This window comes from Cavia porcellus, unplaced genomic scaffold, assembly GCF_034190915.1.
Source record: "Cavia porcellus strain 051 isolate PalLab524CR breed Dunkin Hartley unplaced genomic scaffold, mCavPor4.1 scaffold_8, whole genome shotgun sequence".
NCBI lineage: Eukaryota > Metazoa > Chordata > Mammalia > Rodentia > Caviidae > Cavia > Cavia porcellus.
Window position 1 is genome coordinate 44520252 of NW_026947491.1, and position 18222 is coordinate 44538473.

The following is an 18222-nucleotide window of genomic DNA, read 5'->3' on the forward strand; positions in this document are numbered from 1 at the left end:
ATGCCTTGAACTCACCATGTAGCCCAGGCTGGCCTTGAACTGGAAGGAATCCTCCTGCCTCCACCTCCCAAGAGCTGGGATTATAGGTGTGCCCATCACACCCAGGTTTAGGTTTGTTGTTTTTTTTTTACTGTTTTTATTTTAAAGAGAAAAAATTAAAACGTAATTTCAAAACAAGATAATAGGAAAGTAACAATGGTAAATACATTGCATGTTGTTATCTTTAAATTCGTTACTCAGAGTATAAGATGTAGTCATTTAATTTTCAGACAGTATTAGCACAAACCTCTCTTTTCTATGAGCTAAGAAAAATTAGAAGTATAACTGTCTTTTTTTTTTTTTTTTTGTCTTTTTCCTTTTTATTGGTACCGGGGATCAAACTCATGACTGCCTGCTTGCAAGGCAGGCACTTATGCCGCTGAGCTAAATCCCCAGCCCCAAGTATAACTATCTTAACTATTTTGTGTGTGTGTGTGTGTGTGTGTGTGTGTGTATTATATATATTGCTTTTTATTTCTTTCTTTTCTCCTTGCCCCTATCCCAGTTTCTCTTTCTTTTTGAACAGTTTCTCCCCATTTTACAGTGTCTACTGTACATTTTGGATATCATTTACTCTTTCAGTTTCTTACACTAGAAACAATATGCTGTTTACACATGTGAGTCTGGTTTGTTTCACTTATGAGTATGGTCTCTAGTTGCATCCATTTACCTATAAAAAAGCTCCAGTTTATCCTTCTTTATGGCTGAGTAGTACTCCATTGTATAAAAAGATCACATCTTTTTATCTATTCCTCAGTTGATGGGAATTTAGGTTGTTTCTAAGATTTACTATTACAAATTGTGCTGCTATAAACACGGGTGCACATGTATTGTCCAGCACCATTTATTAAAGAAGCTATCTTTCTTCCAGTAAATGTGTTTGGCACCTTTGTCAAAGATAAGATGCTAAGTATGTCTGCAGTTATTTCTGCATCTTCTAATCTATTCCATTGTTCTTTGGGTCTGGTTTTTTGGTCTTTTTGTTTGCTAGTACCATGGTGTTTTTATCACAGTAGCTTTATAATATAATTTATTTTTCTTTTCAATAAAGATCTTTTGTTGTCTCATTAAAATATCTCAGATTGGTTTTACAATCCAGAACCTTGTTTCTGTGGCTGGATAACTCTAGGCTCTTATTCATCTGGCAGCTGAACTGTTCCCTTTTCAGAAACATAGATACCATCCAGAAATTTTCTGATTTCCTTGTTTTCGACTGTTGTGGCTTGCAGAATCAAAGCAGCTGACTTTGAAACAAGTTCAGTGTCATTTCCTTCAAGGATTAGTTCATGCTTCTGGGCATGAACTTGAGATACTGAGCAAGCAACACCTGCCCTCATACAAACATGGCGAATGTATTTTTCACCCAAGAAATTCTGGATTCCAACATGAATCCCATTCTTCTAAATAACGATGTTGATGGGAAAGTGAGCACACACAGACTTCATCTTGTAACGGAAGCCCAGTGTAACACCCTTGCTCACCTTCTGCACATGACCACAGATCATGCAAATGGTAGCCAGTTCCTTTCTGTTTCCCACCATTTGTCAACCCGGAGCCTCTTCTTTTTCTTTCCAAGAAAACAGAGCTCTACATGGATGTGGTTGAAGTCCCTCGGCAGGGTTCCTCTGGGGCCCTTCACAATAACTGTGCGTCCCTTCTGAGTGATGTCGACATTTTCTGGAATGCCACAGTCTAATTGCTGAGAGTGGTCTTCGTTCTCGCAGGAGATGCGGCAAAGGGCTATTGTATAATTTCAAGTCAGGGATTGGGATGCCCCCTGCCTTGCCTTTGTTGCCCAGAATTTCCTTTGCAATATATTCTAGGTGTCTTCTGGTTCCAAATAAATTTTAGAGTTGTTTTCTCTACTTCTGTGAGATATGCTGTTGGAATTTTGACCAGAATTGCATTAAATCTGTATAACAGTTTTATTTTTTTTATTTATTTTTGATGCCAGGGTTCAAATTCATGACCTTGCACTTGCGAGGTATATAACAGTGTTAAGAGTATGACCATTTTCACTATATTGGTCTTTCCTACCCAAGAGCAAGGGTTGTCTTTCTTTTTTCTTGTATCTTCTTTAATCTCCTTTTTCAGAGTACTCTAGTTTTCTAGTTAGATTCTTTTTTAGATTGATCCCTAGGTATTTTATTTTTTTGGATACTATTGTGAAGGGTGTTGTTTCTCTAATTTTTCCCTCAGTGAGTTTGTTATTTGTGTAAGAAAAGGTACTGATTTTTGAGTGTTGAGTCTATCCAGATACCCTACTGAATTTGCTTACTAAATCTAGCAGCTTTTTAGTGGAGTTTTTGGGGTCTTTTATGTAGAGTATCATGTCATCTGAAAATAATGATAATTTAACTTCTTCCTTTCCCTTTTTTTTTTTTTTTTTTTTGTGGGTACCAGGATCAAACTCATGACCACACGCTTGCAAGGCAGGTGCTTATGTCGCTGAGCTAAATCCCCAGCCCCACTTCTTCCTTTCCTATCATTATTTCTTTAGTTATTTCTTTCTCTTGTTTCATTGCTTCTGCTAAAGTTTCCAGAACTATGCTGCATAAGAGTGGAGACAGTGGACACTCACTCTAGAGTGAAAGCTGTCAGTTTTTGTCCATTTAATATGATGTTGGCCTTTGGTTTGTCACAGATGGCTTTTATCAGATTGAGATAAAGACCATCTTCCAATTTTCCCTGGGGTTTTTATCATGAATGGGTGCTGGACTTTTCAAAAGCTTTTTCTGCATCTATTGAGATGATCATATGATTTTTGTCCTTGGCTCTGTTAATATGGTATGTCACATTTATGGATTTATGTATGTTGAACCATCCTGCATCGCTGGGATGAATCCCACTCGATCATGGTGTACAATCTTTTTGACAATTTGCTGCAGTCTGTTTGCCAGTGTCTTATCAAGTATTTTTGCATCTATGTTCAGGTTATCTTGATAGGCTTCTAGTTATTTTTCTTAGCTGGGTCTTTCTCTGGTTTTGGTGTCTAAGTAATGCGTGTTTCCCAGAATGAATTTAGAAGTATTGCTTTCTTTTCAATTTCATTGGAGTTTAAGAAGTAATGGTATTAGGTCTTCTCTATATTCTTGTAGAATTCAGCAGTGAATCCATCAGAGCCTGGGTTTTTCTTTGCTGTTAGGTTTTTAATTACATCTTCGATTTCATTGATATTGGATTATTTAGGATTTTTATGTCTTCTTGATTCAGCTTTGATAATTCATATGTATCTGGGAATTTGTCTGTCTTCTGCATTTTCCATCTTATTAAAATACAAATTCTCAAGGTAGATATAGATGATTTTCTAGATTTCTGCATGGTCCATTGTAATTTTACCCTTTTCATTTCTAATTGCATGGATTTGAGTCTTTCCTTTTCTTGATAAGATTGGCTAAGGTTTTATCAGTTTTATTTAATCTTTAAAAGAACCAACTCTTTGATTCTTTGTATTGTTTCTTCTTTTGTATTTTTTTTTTTTTTGGTTTTGTTTTTGTACTGTTTTCTTAGTCTCCAATGCATTAATTTCTGTTCTGATCCTTATAATTTCCTCCATCATACCAGCATTTGGCTTAGCCGCTGTTCTTTTTCTAGAAGTTTGAGGTTCAACATTAAGTTGTTTATATGCACTTGCTTTGTTTTCCTGGCATGAGTATCAACTGCTATAAATTTCACTGTTATGCCTGCTTTCATTGTGTCCCTTAAGGTCCAGGATGTTGCATTGTCATTATCAGTTAATTGTGGAAACTGTCTTATTTCTTCTTTAATTTCATCTGTGACTCATCAGTTGTTCAGGACGGTGTTATTTAATTTCCATGTGTTTGTAAAGTTCTTATGGTTTCTTTTGTCATTAATTTCCAATTTCATTGTGCTATGGTCTGGGATAATTTGCATGGGATAATTTCAGTTCCTTTGTACTTTACTTAAAGCATGCTCTATGAGCCAGTATGTGGTCTAACTTGGAGAATGTCCTGGGTGCAGCTGAGAAGAATATGTATCTGTTGTGAGGTGGAACACTTTTTAGACATAAGAGTCCATTTGTTCAAAAGTTTGGTTCAGATCTAATATTTTATTGTTGATTTTTTTTGGTCCAGTTGATCTGTCTTTTTGTGATAGTATGATATTGAGAGATTCCAATGTAATTTCATTAGTGCTTATTTGATTTTTCATGCCTGTTATTATTTGTTTTGTATAGTTGGGTACATTGATATTTGTTGCATATATATTTATGATTGTTGTCTCTTCCTCTGGATTATTTCCTAGGATGTAGTGACCTTCTTTATCTGTCTTAATCAGTCTTGGCTTGAAATACACTTTCTCTGCAAATAGAATAGCTACCCATTGTTGGATCTTCTTGATCCTTTCTGCCAGTCTGTCTTTTGATTGGTGGATTGAGATCATTAATGTTGATGGTTATAACTGATATATTAACTTATCCTTGTCATGTCCAGCTTTAGTTTTATTTTGAGACAGAGTCTCACTGAGTTGCCCAGACTGGCCTCAAACTCATGATCCCCTGGTCCAGCCTCCCAGGTAGCTAGGATTACCAAGTATGTGCCACCATACTTGGCTTGAATTTATTTACTTAATTTCATTTAGATTATTACTTGCTGATATATAGAAACAGAGTTTATTTTCACATATTTATCTTATGTTCTACAAATTTGGCAAATTTTTTGGTGGTTCTAATAATTTTTAGTGGATTCCTTAGGATCTTTAATATATAGTATTATTGTATCTATAAAAGAAATAGTTTTGCTTTTCCTTTCCAATATGGATCTCTCTTATTTTGTTTTCTTGCATAATTGCTCTGGCTAGAATGTGGAACAAAAGTAGGGAGAATGAATATCCTCATCTTGTTCCTGATCTTAACAGTAAAAGGTTCATATCTTTACCATTAAGTGCGATATTAGAAACCAATTATTAAAAAACAACAAAGAAGATGGATAAGATGATACACATTTGTAATTCCAGCACTAAGGAGGCTGAGGAAAGAATATCATGAATTTGATATGGATTACATATGAGTTTGGTATGGATTACATAGTAAGACACTGTCTCAAAAAAATATGAGAAACAAAGAAAGAAACTCAGGGTAATCATGGTTTCCCATTATATTGCTTTGCAATCTTATAATGTTTTCATTCATTGGTTGGAATGGTTTTATTCTGCTTTGTTTGATTTTATTATGTGTGATGGTATGAACAGCTATTTTGAAAAATACAAGACATTATGGCAGGCATTGCTGATTTAAATATCATCTTGCTTTGAAGTTCTACCATGATTTTGTTCTTCTGTTTCCATTGGTTTTATCCTGTTGTGTCTTATTAGATTTTAATATATGTGATAATATAAATTGTTCATTTTCTGTTATTTGGTTTTGAATGTCCTGTAATACTTTCATTCTCTCTAATGGTTTTATACTATTTTGTTATGCTTGATATTACTGTTTGTGAAGCTCTGTTCAACTATTTCAAAGAAAAGAGACATTATGGTAGCTACTGTTGAAATCCGGTTGTCTTGTTGTGAAGTGCTGTGTTGCTTGCATTATTCTGTTCTTATTTTCTTTGTTCTGTTCTCTTTTGTTTTATTCTCCTTGAAATAAAAAAAAAAAAAAGAAACTCAATGAACCTATGAACAATGAAGCAGGTCCTTTGAATCAACTGCAATTGTATTATTCAGGATGCTCCAGAGAAACAGAACCAAAAGGATAAATGTGGATCTGTAAAAGCAAACTTATTTTGGGAATTGACTCACAATGTAGTAGCTGAGAATTCCCATGACATGGTGTATGCAAGTCGGTCCCTTAGTTACTTTTTGTGCTGCTAAGACAAAATTCCAAATTACAGAAGCAAAGTCTTATATTGGCTCACAGTTTGTAAAGGTTCAGTCCATAGTCAGCTGGTTCCAAGGCAGGGTGAAATGGCAGAGGAGAAACAGTTCGTGACGTGGCAGGCAGAACACACAGTGAGCCTGACTTCCATCTGTCTCTTTATCTCCCACCCAGGCTACAAGCCTATTGGTGAGTGCCACCCACACCCAGTGTGGGTCTCTGAGTTACTTTTTACTTGTTACTGAGACAAAATACCTGAAGCCCAAAGTTGGGAAAGGAAAGGTTTATTTCTTACAGCTTTTGGAGGTTTCAATCCATACCCAATTGGCTCCACCCCTATGTGGGTATAGCACTGACACCATCAATCCAAGCTCTAGATAATGAACCAATCACAGATGCATAATGTAATCCCATGAGACCTGGGGGCCACTGACATAAACAGTGACAGTGGGCTTTCCCATTGTCCACACCCAGAGCTATCCTAAATCAATCAGTGCACTAATTTAGTACCATGCACCCCTAATTCTTTTTTTTTTTGCACCCCTAATTCTTATTCACATACCCTAGATCCAGCCACCTCCAAAAAGCCCCACCTCAGTACATGAGGCTTTGAGGGACACCTAGACACAAGCCATAACAGCTGGGGAAGTGAGCAAGCCTGGCTATAATTCAGTCTGGGTTCACAGGCTTTAAAACCAGGGCAGCCAATGTATGACTCCAAGTCTGAGGCTGAAGTTCTGAGAATGAGGGCAAGTGAGTGGAGGCAATGGTGTAAGTTCAGGAGTCCAAAGGACTAAGGACCAGAAGCTCCAGCTTTCCAAATCAGGAGAAAACAGATATCCCAGCTCAAGAAGAGAGAGAATTCTTATTCCCTGCCTGTCTACATCTTTTTGCTCTGTCAGGTCATTAGCACCTGGATGACAGCCATTCATGCTGTTGAGAGTGGATCTTATTCAGTCTTCTGATGAAATGCCAGTCTCCTCCAGAAAACCCTCACAGATGAACCCAGAAACAATGTCTTACCAGCTGTCTAGACATCTGTTAGCCCAGAAAGGTTGATACATAAGATGAAGCATCACAGCAATAAACCTCTAACTAAAATAAACAGGAGGGGAAAAAAATACACATCACTGGGGCTGGGAATTTAGCTCAGCGGCATAAGCACCTGCCTTGCAAGCAGGTAGTCGTGAGTTCAATCCCTGGTACTGATAAAAAGGAAAAAGACAAAAAAAATTTTTAAAAAATACACATCACTATCAGGAATAAAAAAGGTAACAATACTACAGATTCTGCAAGTACTAAAAGAATAATAAGGGAAAAGTTTGTCAATAAATAAATCCCATAATTTAGATGGAAGGTTTTTTTTCCCTGTATACTAAGGGCCACCACACTGAGCTACATTCTCAGCCCTTTTAATTTTTTAAATTTTGAGTCAGTACGTGATCATTATGTAAATCTAAAATGTACAAATAAAATCTGATTTAAAAAATAAGCATGAACATAAACTTCAAAAAGAATTTTAATTGAATCAGGGTCTCCTGAAGTTGCTAAATTGCCCAGGCTGATCTTGAATTTGCAATGACCCTGCCTCAGCTTCCCAGAGTACTGGGATTATAGATGACAGGCGTCATGCCTGATTTAAGCAATTTTCTTTTTTTTTTTTTTCTTGTTTGTTTGTTTGTTTTTAACAGTTTGGCTACATAATTCAGGGTGGCCTTGAACTCACTTTGTAGCCCAGGTTGGCCTCAAAGTCACAGTGATTCTCCTGCCCCAGCCTCCTGAATAAACAACTTTTTTGAAAGACAGAAATGGGGCTGGGGATTTAGCTTAGTGGCATAAGGGCCTCCTGGTAAGCACAAGGCTGTGAGTTCGGTGCCGCAAAAAAAAAAAAAAAAAAAAAAAGACAGAAACTATCAAAGTTACTTAAGGAAGAATATTCCTAAGTACCCTTTATCTATTAAATATATATTGAATTTCCAGGTGTAAGTCTACCCTCAAAGAAAACGCTAGTGTCAATACCTGGCTTACCTGAAGTCTTCTACATTGACAGAGGGTCAGCAGCACCACCCTCTCCAGCTAACGTTAGAACACTTCAATTCTTGAGCTACTTTGAAAATATGCATTCCTATTTTATTTTTTATTTTTTAAATTTTTATTTATTTTTGTGTTTTTGAGACAGAGTTTCTGTTCAGGTTGGTCTTGAATTCACTTTGTAGCCAAGGCTGGACTCAAACTCACAGCAATCCTCCTGCCTTAGCCTCCAGAGTGCTGGGCTCACAGGTGTGTGCCACCATGCCTGGCCTGCACTGCTATTTTAAAAAGCTAAAAATAACGTGCTACAAATTAAGGACATGTGCAAGCTAATTATGTCAGTACTAGAGAACTTGCTAAAAATGAACTCAGGAATAATTTCAAGCCTAGGCCATCAGACTGACTGGATCCCCATCCCCCATGGAAACTGCATTTCAAGACTTGACAAAATATTGCTCTTGAAAAGAAAGCAACAGAATGATTGCATTTGTGGGTGAAATTAAAGACATGGTGGCTTCTACAGGTAAATGACTGTTTTATAGTAAAACATACCTTCTGCTTAAGAGACAGATGCTTGTGACCCTGTCAGACCCTCAGCTTTTGCCCAGTCTTGGCTGCCTGTTTTGCAAAAAATACAGATCAACAAGTCAGCGTGAAGGCCAAGGTTACACCCAGTGAGTACTTGTCTGGCAATTCAACTCCAAGAGCTATAATTCTATGAAACTTGTCATTGTAATGCTAAACCCGGGGTTGTAAGAACATTACTATTGTTATGCAAAACTCAACCTTGATGCTTCTCAATATTTTACTCTCAAAAAGGAAGGTAAGTCAACCAGGCCCCAGCACTGTACTTCATCCCCTACCTCCCTCCATAGCTTTTATCATTCATCCTTGCCCAATGTTCTGGGCAGATCCTTTGTCCTTTTAAAGCTCTAACCCTTGGCTGGGTGTGGTGGCTTACACCTGTAATGCCAGCACTTGGGAGGCTGAGGCAGGAGGATCGCCATGAGTTTGAGGTCAGCCTTGGCTATGTAGTGAGCTCATGACCAGCCTGAACTGCATGTCTCAAAAAGCAAAAAGTAAAAATAAAGCCCCGACCCTTTTTAGCACAATTAAGAAGGATTAGGAGATCCAAAAGAATACTCATTATATTTTCAAAGTGCTACATAAGCAGTAATAATGAACACACCTGGCATCTCCACTCTGGTTTCTAAGTACTCTTGTACTGAAAGGAATCAATCAGGCTCCTTCAGGAGATGGGTAGTTTCTTAACGGGGGCAGAAAAAGTACAAAATAAGCCTGGAGTATTTGTGTTTTTCCAGGAATTAAAGTAGTTCTAAGAAAATAAAATAAATAATAAGTCATGTCAAAAGGATAAGAAAGGCAGATTAAAAACAATCTGCAAACACTGTAAAAACTAGGAAAGCTGAGTATAAAACTAAGGACAGAAAACCATAATTTATTGAATAAAACAAGGACCCATACAAATAGTAAGTCGATGACTTAGTAAGGAGAAAGGAATGCTCTTTTTTTTTTTTTTTCTTTTTTTGTTTTTTTTGAGATGGGATTTTACTATGCAGTTTAGCCTGATCTTGAATTTACTTTGTAGCCCAGGCTGGCCTTGAACTTGCACCAATTCTCCTGCCTCAGACTTCTAAGTGTTGGGGTTACAGGAATATGTCATCATACCCAGATATAATCTTGACCAAAATTTGATCCATTTGACCCATTTGATCTTGACCAGAATTAATACTAGCTTGATGCAATGGCTCACACTTGCAGTCCCAGCACTTGGGAGGCTGGGACAGCCTATGAGTTGGAGACCAGCTTGGACAGTTTAGCAAGACCTTGTCTCAAAAAAAAAAAAAAAACCACCTGTAATCCCAGCACTCGGGAGGCCAAAGCATGAGGTTCACTGCAAGTTTAAGGCCAGCCTGGACTACATAAAGAGATCTCTTTAAAAAAAAATTAACACCACTAATAAGAGCAAGGGACTGTTTTGGCCTTTTCTCATGAAACTAAAATGATGCTGCTTTTCTGTAGTCCTAGCACTGGGCAGGCTGAGGCAGGAGGATTGCTGCAAGTTCAAGGCTAACTTGGACTACACAAGAGACCTTGTCTCGAAACAAAAAAAAGAAGGGAAACAAGAAAATACAATATAGCATATACCATATGCCAAACTATAACACAGAATACATAACCCAGCTCTAGTCATATGGAAACAACCAGAAAAAACCAGATTGATAAACATTCTATAACATAACTAACTAGTCTGTATTTTTCATGCCAATGTTATTAAATAACAAAGTCTGCCTGGGGAACTCTTTTTTTTTTTTTTTTTTTTAATTTTTGTTTTGTGCTGGGGATCAAACCCAGAACCTTATGAATGGAAGGCAAGAGCTCTACCACTGATCTACATCCCCAGCCCCTGCAGAACTATTTTAAAGGATTGATCTAAAATGCAATAAAATCCAATCTGTGATGCTGGGTGAGGTTTCAACTGGAAGATAAAATTCACAATTCTAGAACATAGAACTTAGAAAGTCAATGTTAAATTTCTTGATTAAAAAAAATTTCTTGATTTTGATAATTGTATCGTGATTATATAACAGAATATTCTTGTACTTGGGCAATATGCCTCAAAGAATTTTTAAAAATGAATATAGTCAAGATGTGAAAATTAGTACGTCTGGACAAAGTATATGGCAGGACTCTACCTGTTGTTGCAATATTTCTATAAGTTTGAAAGTATAGTTTTTTGTTTTGTTTTGAGACAGGGCCTTGCTATGCAGTCCAGGCTGGCCTCAAACTCACAGTGATCCTCCTGTCTCAGTCTCTCAAATGCTAGGATTACAGGTGTGCACTACCACACCTGGCTCTGAAATTATAAATTTTTTTTAACTGGTACCAGGGATCAAACTCACGACCATGTACTTGCAAAGCAGGCACTTATACTGCTAAGCTAAATCCCCAGCCCCAGTTTTTAAAGGTACATAAACGAGGAGAAATAGGTAAGTGAAGACCTAGGGTAATTAAGAACTCCTAAGAGTATGTCAGAATCTCCTAACTAGCTTATTCCTTTTCGATCATTTTCATATCTATGGTGAGTAAAGCAGTCCTAACACTTAACACCTGCAAATTATGTACACCTGTTAACAGAAGCAGGCTACCTCCAAGGCTAAGAACCAGGGTAAGGTCTGACTTTAATTCCTGATTCCATCACTTAAAAGTTACATGACTAAAAGCAAGTTAACTAGTACCTAGAGATCATGTACCAGTACCCCATGGGAAGCATTAAGCACCATGGCGGGGGGGGGGGGGGCAATACAAACCTCTGCTCTGAGAGCTTGCAGTCTCACTGAGTGACACGGAAAATGTAAAACTAACAAAAATTAAAGTAGGCCAGGGCTGGGGCTTTAGCTCAGCAGCGTAAGTGCCTACTTGGTAAACACAAAGTTGTGAGTTCAGTCCCAGTACCAAAAAAATTAAAGTAGGACAAATCCCACACATTTTATGAAGAAAAAGTAGGAAGATAAGGATATAGGACATGCAAGAACAAGAGATTCAAATGTAATTTTTGTTTCATTTTGGTTTTTGGTACTAGGGATAAAACTCAGGGCTTTGTGTTTGACAGGTAGGCGCTATGCCGCTGAGCTATATCCCTTATCTGAAAATGTAATTTTAAGTAGTCAAGGAAGCCTTCACAGAGGAGGTGACATCCAAACAAAAACCTAAAGGTAGAAGATGAAGGAACACAGAGGCAAAAGGAACCAGATGTGCAAGACCCTGGAGCAGGGACATCACTCCGCTAAGGGATGACTGACATAAGATGGCAGGACAGAGCCGTGCACACCAGGAGCTCTACACCAGGAAGTGGGTAGAGAGATATGAAACTGGAATTTGGGATCATTTGGGATCAGGAGAAGCAGCACCGGTTTTATGAAGTTTTTTAAAATGTAGATTAATCGATTGTGTGTCTTATTCTTCTGACCTGCTCTTTTTTTTTTTTTTTTTTAATCGGTACCGGGGATTGAACTCACGACTGCCTGCTTGCAAGGCAGGCGCTTATGCCACTGAGCTAAATCCCCAGCCCCGACCTGCTCTTAAAAATATTTTTCAAGTACAGATGAAGCACAAACCTGAAAATTTTGATTTCATAGCTTTAAGTTAAAAAAACCAGAATCCCTCTTTTTTGTTGTTGTTTTTTTTTTTTTTTTTTTTTTTTTTTAACTACATTTGAGACATTTTGCAGGCACACAGAATTCTTTCAGACTAGGCTCCGGGGATTAGGAGTATAGCTCAGTGGCACAACACTTGCCTAGCATGTTCATGGCTCCCTGTTTAATACTCAGGACCAAAAAAAAAAAAAAAAACACAAGTTTACTGGGGAATTACTAGGAATTTATTAATGGAAAGTTCCCCCTCCCGCTGCTGCTGTGCAAATGATCAAGAGAACTGTGCCTGAGATTTGGATGTTCCTTTGCTATGATTTGCACAGCTTGTATTTGCCTCTTCAAGTAATTTTGGATGACTTTTACATGACCACATTACTGTTTTCACGAACGATATTTTTAGGGATTGGAAAAAACAAAAAGTTCTGGTAGATTTGCCACTTGTTCATAGTAGCCTGTGTAGCTAAATTCCTCTTTCCCCAAAAGTGACGGAGAAGTATAACAGGCTGGATTTTAAGTGTAACGTGGATAGGAATTATGTTGCTTTGGGATCTGGGGAGGGGCGTGCTAGAGACTGAACCCAGGGCCTCAGGAATGTGAGGCAAGAGCTCTACCGCTGAGCCACATCCCACCCCTTCGTGAATGTTTTCAGGCAAAACAGCAGCAATCCCAGAGGACTGAATGGTGATTTGATTATCATATGTTGTCGCTGCTGTTTTTTTTTTTTTTTCAAATTTGCCTTCTGTTGTTTAAGTTACTAAACAACCTGTTTTTTGGTAAGGGGTAAGGATTTTATTTTCTAGAGTGTAAGTGCATGAACAAGGATCTGGTTTAAAGATTTAATCTGTGTCCATTTTGTTTTCTTTTTTTCTTTTTTTTTTTTTTTGGTCTTTTTCCTTTTTATCAGTACTGGGGATCGAACTCACGACTGCCTGCTTGCAAGGCAGGCGCTTATGCTGCTGAGCTAAATCCCCAGCCCCATCCATTTTGTTTTCAATGTCACCAAAGTATGATTAGTTTGAGACTGTACTTTTGGACTTTTTATCGCTCACTAAAGATTTCTGGAAAACAAAATTATAGCTGTATTTATCCTCTCTTACCTGTTTTTTGTTCATTTTTTAAAAATAAAGTTTGGGGCTGGGGATTTAGCTCAGTGGCGTAAGTGCCTGCCTGGCAGATGCAAGTTCATGAATTTGATGCCCAGTACCATAAAAAAAAATTTAAATAGTAAAGTTATCCATTATTTGGTCTGAGAGTAATGAACTTCAAGATACACCAAAGTAAAATATTTGAAATTTTAACTTTATTATTTTCCTATTACAAAGTAATTCATATTCCTTACATATCAAAAGAGAGGAGCACAAAAGATATAGAGAAATAGATTTTAAAATTGCCTATTATCCCACTCAGGGAAAACTGTTAAAATTTTGGCACAGTTCATAGTTTTTGGAGACAGGGTCTTGCGCAAATCCTTGGCCTTTCCAAGGCTAGAATTACAGTTGTGTGCCACTACACCTGTCCCTGTCTATGTTTTTAATATATCTCCATTATCACTATATATAAAGTCTTATATTTGGCTTTTTCCATATAACATTATATTAATTTTTCTTCTATCAATAAAAATTCTGTTTGTAAATATCTCAATGAAAGAGTAACAGTCCATCATAATTATATACTATAGTTTAAACATCCTCCTAATAACAACTGTTTAGTTAAGAGAGTTAGAGGGTCAAAGCATGTAAACATGGTTAAGGCCACTTTGTTTCCTAGAAAGGCTATTTGGAAAGCACAAGAGACAGTGCAGACTTGGGGCGGGGATGGCATCTAGGCAGCCACAAGAGGGCGAAGGCTCACAGGTCTTGGCCAAGCCTCTCCAGCTCGTCGAGGAGGAAGTCTATGTCGGCACGGGTCAGCATGGGGTTGGCCACGATCATGCGGAAGAAGTTGCCCCGGGTGCCATGGGGCTGGTAGCCGATCATCATGGAGCCCTTCTTCACCATGCGCTCCTTGAGTACAGGGGCCACCTGAGGGAGAGGCAGAGTTCAGCTGCAGCCAGAGCGCGGGTGGGGAAGGGGTGCTCCCAGATCTGTTTGCCCGCCTGCCCTCTGCTCTCTGAGGTAGCACTCTGCTCAGACTGTCACCTTGTCCCAGCTTACTTTCTCTACCACATCCAACCTGCTGGGCCTTCTCTGCCTTCTGCTTTACTCTTCATTTCTCCTATTCCCAAAAAACCATGGCAGGGGCCATCTTCTGATTCCCAACACTACTTCAATTGTAACTACAAGTCCTAATCATCTCAAACACCTTCTCCTCTCTTTTAATTCCTGTAGTATTTTTGATCTGTGAAGTCTGATCTAGCAGGTAATTTCCAAAATTGCCTTGAGCTCACTGGCTTCAAACAGATAACTCTCTGAGGAGGGGAAGGAGGGGGAGGGGAAGCAAGAAGAATTAGATGTTATGGACGCGTACCAACTCCCTGCGATGAACATAACCACTGTACTGCAAATATGTGCCAGTAAAATTAAAAACCAAAAAAGGTAACTCTTGCTTTCTATATACATCTGCACAAGGGCCAGAATACTTATCCTTTCTGGTCATCCACAGCACCTAGTATCAATCCAATCTTGCGACCAAAACACGACACCTCCTTTTATAGCAAGTGTGTCCGAGGACAGAGTAACCTCTCCAGCGCCAGTGACAGAGGTCTTCCTGATTTTTTATACCTCTCATCTCTTCACTGAGCCTGAGCTCCAAGGCCAGTGACGGCCAACATTTTAGAGCTTTCAATGATACAAACAGCCTGCTGCAGCACGCATGCCACAGGTTTGTCAGCACTGTCCCAGGACAACTCGCAGCACAGGAGTCTTTTTTCTCCACCTAGTGACTTCTCTCACTCCTGTAACATTTCCTTTGTTCTCTCTTAAAGAGATACATCTTGCTCCCTGTCCCTCCCCTCACAAAAAAGGACAAACTGTTGTCTTCCAGCTGATGCCACTTTAGGAACCAGAGATCTGTGCAAGGACCTGCCATACCAGTCAAGGCCAGCAGGGGGCAGAAAAGCACCAGCTCTATCAGTTACTGAACCAGCTCTCAAAGGAGCTGGGAGGAGAGACTTACCTGAGACAGTCTTTGGCTGTAATCAGGACTCTCCTGCTTTCCCCGAAGGCTGGGAGGCACGAACCAGAAGCACACGTTGACAAACTCAGGCTAAGGGAAATGAGACAAGGTAAGATGTCAGCAGAGGGAAACACTTTTCCTCACATGTTCCCTTTGCTCCACCTGGATTCATTGTATGGTGTTGGCCTGGGCAGGAGATGCAAAAGAGCCTATGGTCGTACCTCTATGACCAATTCAAATCCTTTCCGCTTCTTGATTTCCTCCACCAGGTACCTGGGGTCAGAGGAGACACATGACAGATGAATGAAAGGCAGGGACACCAAGAGGAAGGTGACCCTCAGGGCAGGCAAGGCGAGGCGTGGTCTCTGAGAGGGGGGAACTGGGACCCCACACCTACTGGGCAAGGGCAAAAGCCCGGTCAATCCGCCGCTCCAGCCCTTGCCCGCCCTGTGCCTTCCATAGGAGCCACAGCTTCAGACAGTCCACATGGCGGCCACACTGCACCACCTTGTCCCCAGTATCCAGAGCCACGTCATAGAACTTGTCCTGCTGGAAAAGGTAGCTGGCCTGGGACCCGTGGCAGCGCTTGAGGAGGTTCTGTGGGAGAGCAGGCAACTGTCAAACCCTGGCCTCACTACTCTCCATGGCTCTCCCAGCACACACAGGGCATTAGAGGGGGGTCTCAGCCTGGCCCACCCTTTCCCTCTGCAGAGCCAAGCACCCACAGCTCTTTCCTGAACTGGGCCACAGCTTCAAGACAGAAGCCTTTTCCTTTGTGTGGAGAGGCCAGGCCACTGGGAGAGTGAGGGAGCCTGTGCAGGGGTTAGGGATGGGATGGCAAAGGGAATACAGTATGGCCTGGATGCCCTCTAAGCGGGTTAGGGAAGAAGACAGGCTTCCAGAGACAGAGGTAGGCTGGGGCTGGGCAGAGGCAGGGCAGACCCACCGAGGTGTCCTGGAGAAGAAGAACAGAGCACTGCAGACCTGCGCCTAGGAGCTTGTGGGGGTTCCAGGCCACGGAGTTTGCCCTGGTGAGGCAGAGCAGTGCCAGGTCAGAGGCTCCTCCTCCCACTGCCCTCGTCCTCTTTCAGACACCCAGCAGGGGATCTCACCCCACCCCCATCTGACCTCCAAGCCCCAGTCAAATACATCTCCCAGCCTGGGCCCACCACCCCACCCACCTTCTCTACCCCAACTCTGAGCCCCACAGTCCTTGACTCTTCTGAGGATCAAGGGGTTGAGGATGGGAGAAGAAAGAAGGGAGCTATATGCACCTCTGGATCCCATCCAAGAGATGCCTGTGTGTCTGTGACAGCAGGACGCTCCCACCCCAGGCAGCCTGTGGAGCAGGAGGAACAACGTAGGTCTCGGCCTTGGCTCAGCTCATCTCACCCCCAGGCCCAGGTCCTACTCACGTCCACGTGTAACCACAGTCCATGGCGCTGGCACACATCAGCAATTATATTCAGGGGGTCAAATGCCCCCAGGACAGTAGTACCAGAGGTGGCACTGACCAGGAACGGCACAGCACCCTATTGCAAAAATGTGGAAGAAGAAAAAGGTTTCAGAGCCTCCTCAAAAGCTACCTAGGGCCAGGCATGGTGGCACATGCCTGTAATCCCAACACTGAAAAGCCTGAGGCAGTGAGTTCAAGGCCAGCCTGGACTCTATAAAGAAACCCTCCCTCCCCCCAACAAAAAACCCAAAATGGCCAGGGATATAGCTCAGTAGCATTGCACCTGCTTGGCAAACTCGAGGTCCTGAGCTGGATTCCTCATTCAAAAAAAAAAAAAACTACCCAGGGCCTGGTACTGAGGCCCAGCTGTAAGCTCTCTGCATGACAAACCTGGGCTATCAGCTTTACAATACTGCACTGCTGCCCTCTTTTCAAGGAGGGACACTTAAGATTCAGAGATTCAAGCAGAAGCTCCAGGGATGGAATTTGAACCTAGGTCTGTCAATTTTCCAAAGCTTGTGCTCTGTCAAAAATTTTAATGTCTTACTGGAAGATCTAAATGCTACTGGAAAAATTCAAAGGCTACAAAAGTTTATACATTGAATTAGGGGAAAATAACATAAAAAGCCCTACCACAAAGAAAAGCCCAAGCTTAGCTGGCTTCACTGATAAATTCTGTCCAACATTTAAGAAATTCTCTCAAAAAACATAACACTATATATAAAATTAGTTGTATTCCTATTAAAATGAATGATCTCTTAAAATAAAACTGAGAAGATACACTCTCGTTTATAAAGACCATCAAAAAGGGCCAGGCATGGTAGCATATAATCTTAGCATTTGGGAGACTGAGGCAAGAGGACTGCCACAGGTTTGAGGCTAGCCTGGGCTACAAATGACTTCAAGATCAACCAGAACTATGTGTATAGCAAGACCCTGCCTCGAAAAACAAAAAACAAACAATCCTAATTTCTTTAAAAAAAAAGAGAGAGAGCAAGAAAGAGAAGCTGATCCTAAATTCATTTGGAAATTCAAGAGACTCAGAATGGCCAAAGCCATCTTTAAAAAATACAAAGTTGAGTGCTAGGGATTTAGCTCAGTGGCATAACCACCTGCCTTGCAAGTGTGTGGTTGTGAGTTTGATCCCTGGTACCGATAAAAAAGACAAAAAAAAAAAAAAATACAAAGTTGAGAACTTACCCTTTCCAATTTCAAAACTTATTACAAAGCTACAGACAATGTCAAGGACATATCATGTAGAATGATAGGATAACATTGAGAATCCAGAAATAAATCCTCGCATTCACAGGTAATTGATTGTGCTTTGTTTTGTTTTGTCTCAGAGCCAGGAATAACCCTAGGTCTAATGCAAGCACTGTATTACTGAGCTATACCTTTAGCCCAGTCTACTGATTTTCAACAAGGATACAAAAAAACTTCATTGGAGGAAAAACAGTCTTTTCAACCCAAGAATATGGGAAACCTGGGTACCCACATCTACAGAATAAAGCTTAGTTCCTTTTTCACATCATATCCCAAAATTAACTCATAATACACAAAGACCTAAATGTAAG

General features: G+C 40.2%; 1 protein-coding gene and 1 pseudogene across 8 annotated transcripts in view; both read right to left on the reverse strand.

The window, feature by feature from the left end:
* Positions 1 to 329: 329 nt before the first annotated feature.
* LOC100728167 (large ribosomal subunit protein uL6-like) lies at positions 330 to 1789 on the reverse strand (annotated as a pseudogene).
* An 11567-nt stretch (positions 1790 to 13356) lies between these two features.
* Positions 13357 to 18222, reverse strand: part of Csad (cysteine sulfinic acid decarboxylase) — a 33024-nt gene continuing 28158 nt past the window's right edge. For 7 of the 8 annotated variants that reach the window (XM_003476264.5, XM_013159213.3, XM_013159214.2 and 4 more), the window contains 7 exons: positions 16608 to 16724; positions 16467 to 16531; positions 16139 to 16220; positions 15590 to 15789; positions 15414 to 15465; positions 15193 to 15282; positions 13357 to 14099 (listed from right to left, as the gene is read on the reverse strand). In XM_003476264.5, coding sequence (XP_003476312.1) covers positions 13926 to 14099; positions 15193 to 15282; positions 15414 to 15465; positions 15590 to 15789; positions 16139 to 16220; positions 16467 to 16531; positions 16608 to 16724 — 780 coding nt within the window. In that variant the 3' untranslated portion in view covers positions 13357 to 13925. Of the gene's footprint in view, positions 14100 to 15190; positions 15283 to 15413; positions 15466 to 15585; positions 15790 to 16138; positions 16221 to 16466; positions 16532 to 16607; positions 16725 to 18222 lie in introns of those variants that run through there. The other variant, XR_010049291.1, reaches the window with a different exon arrangement.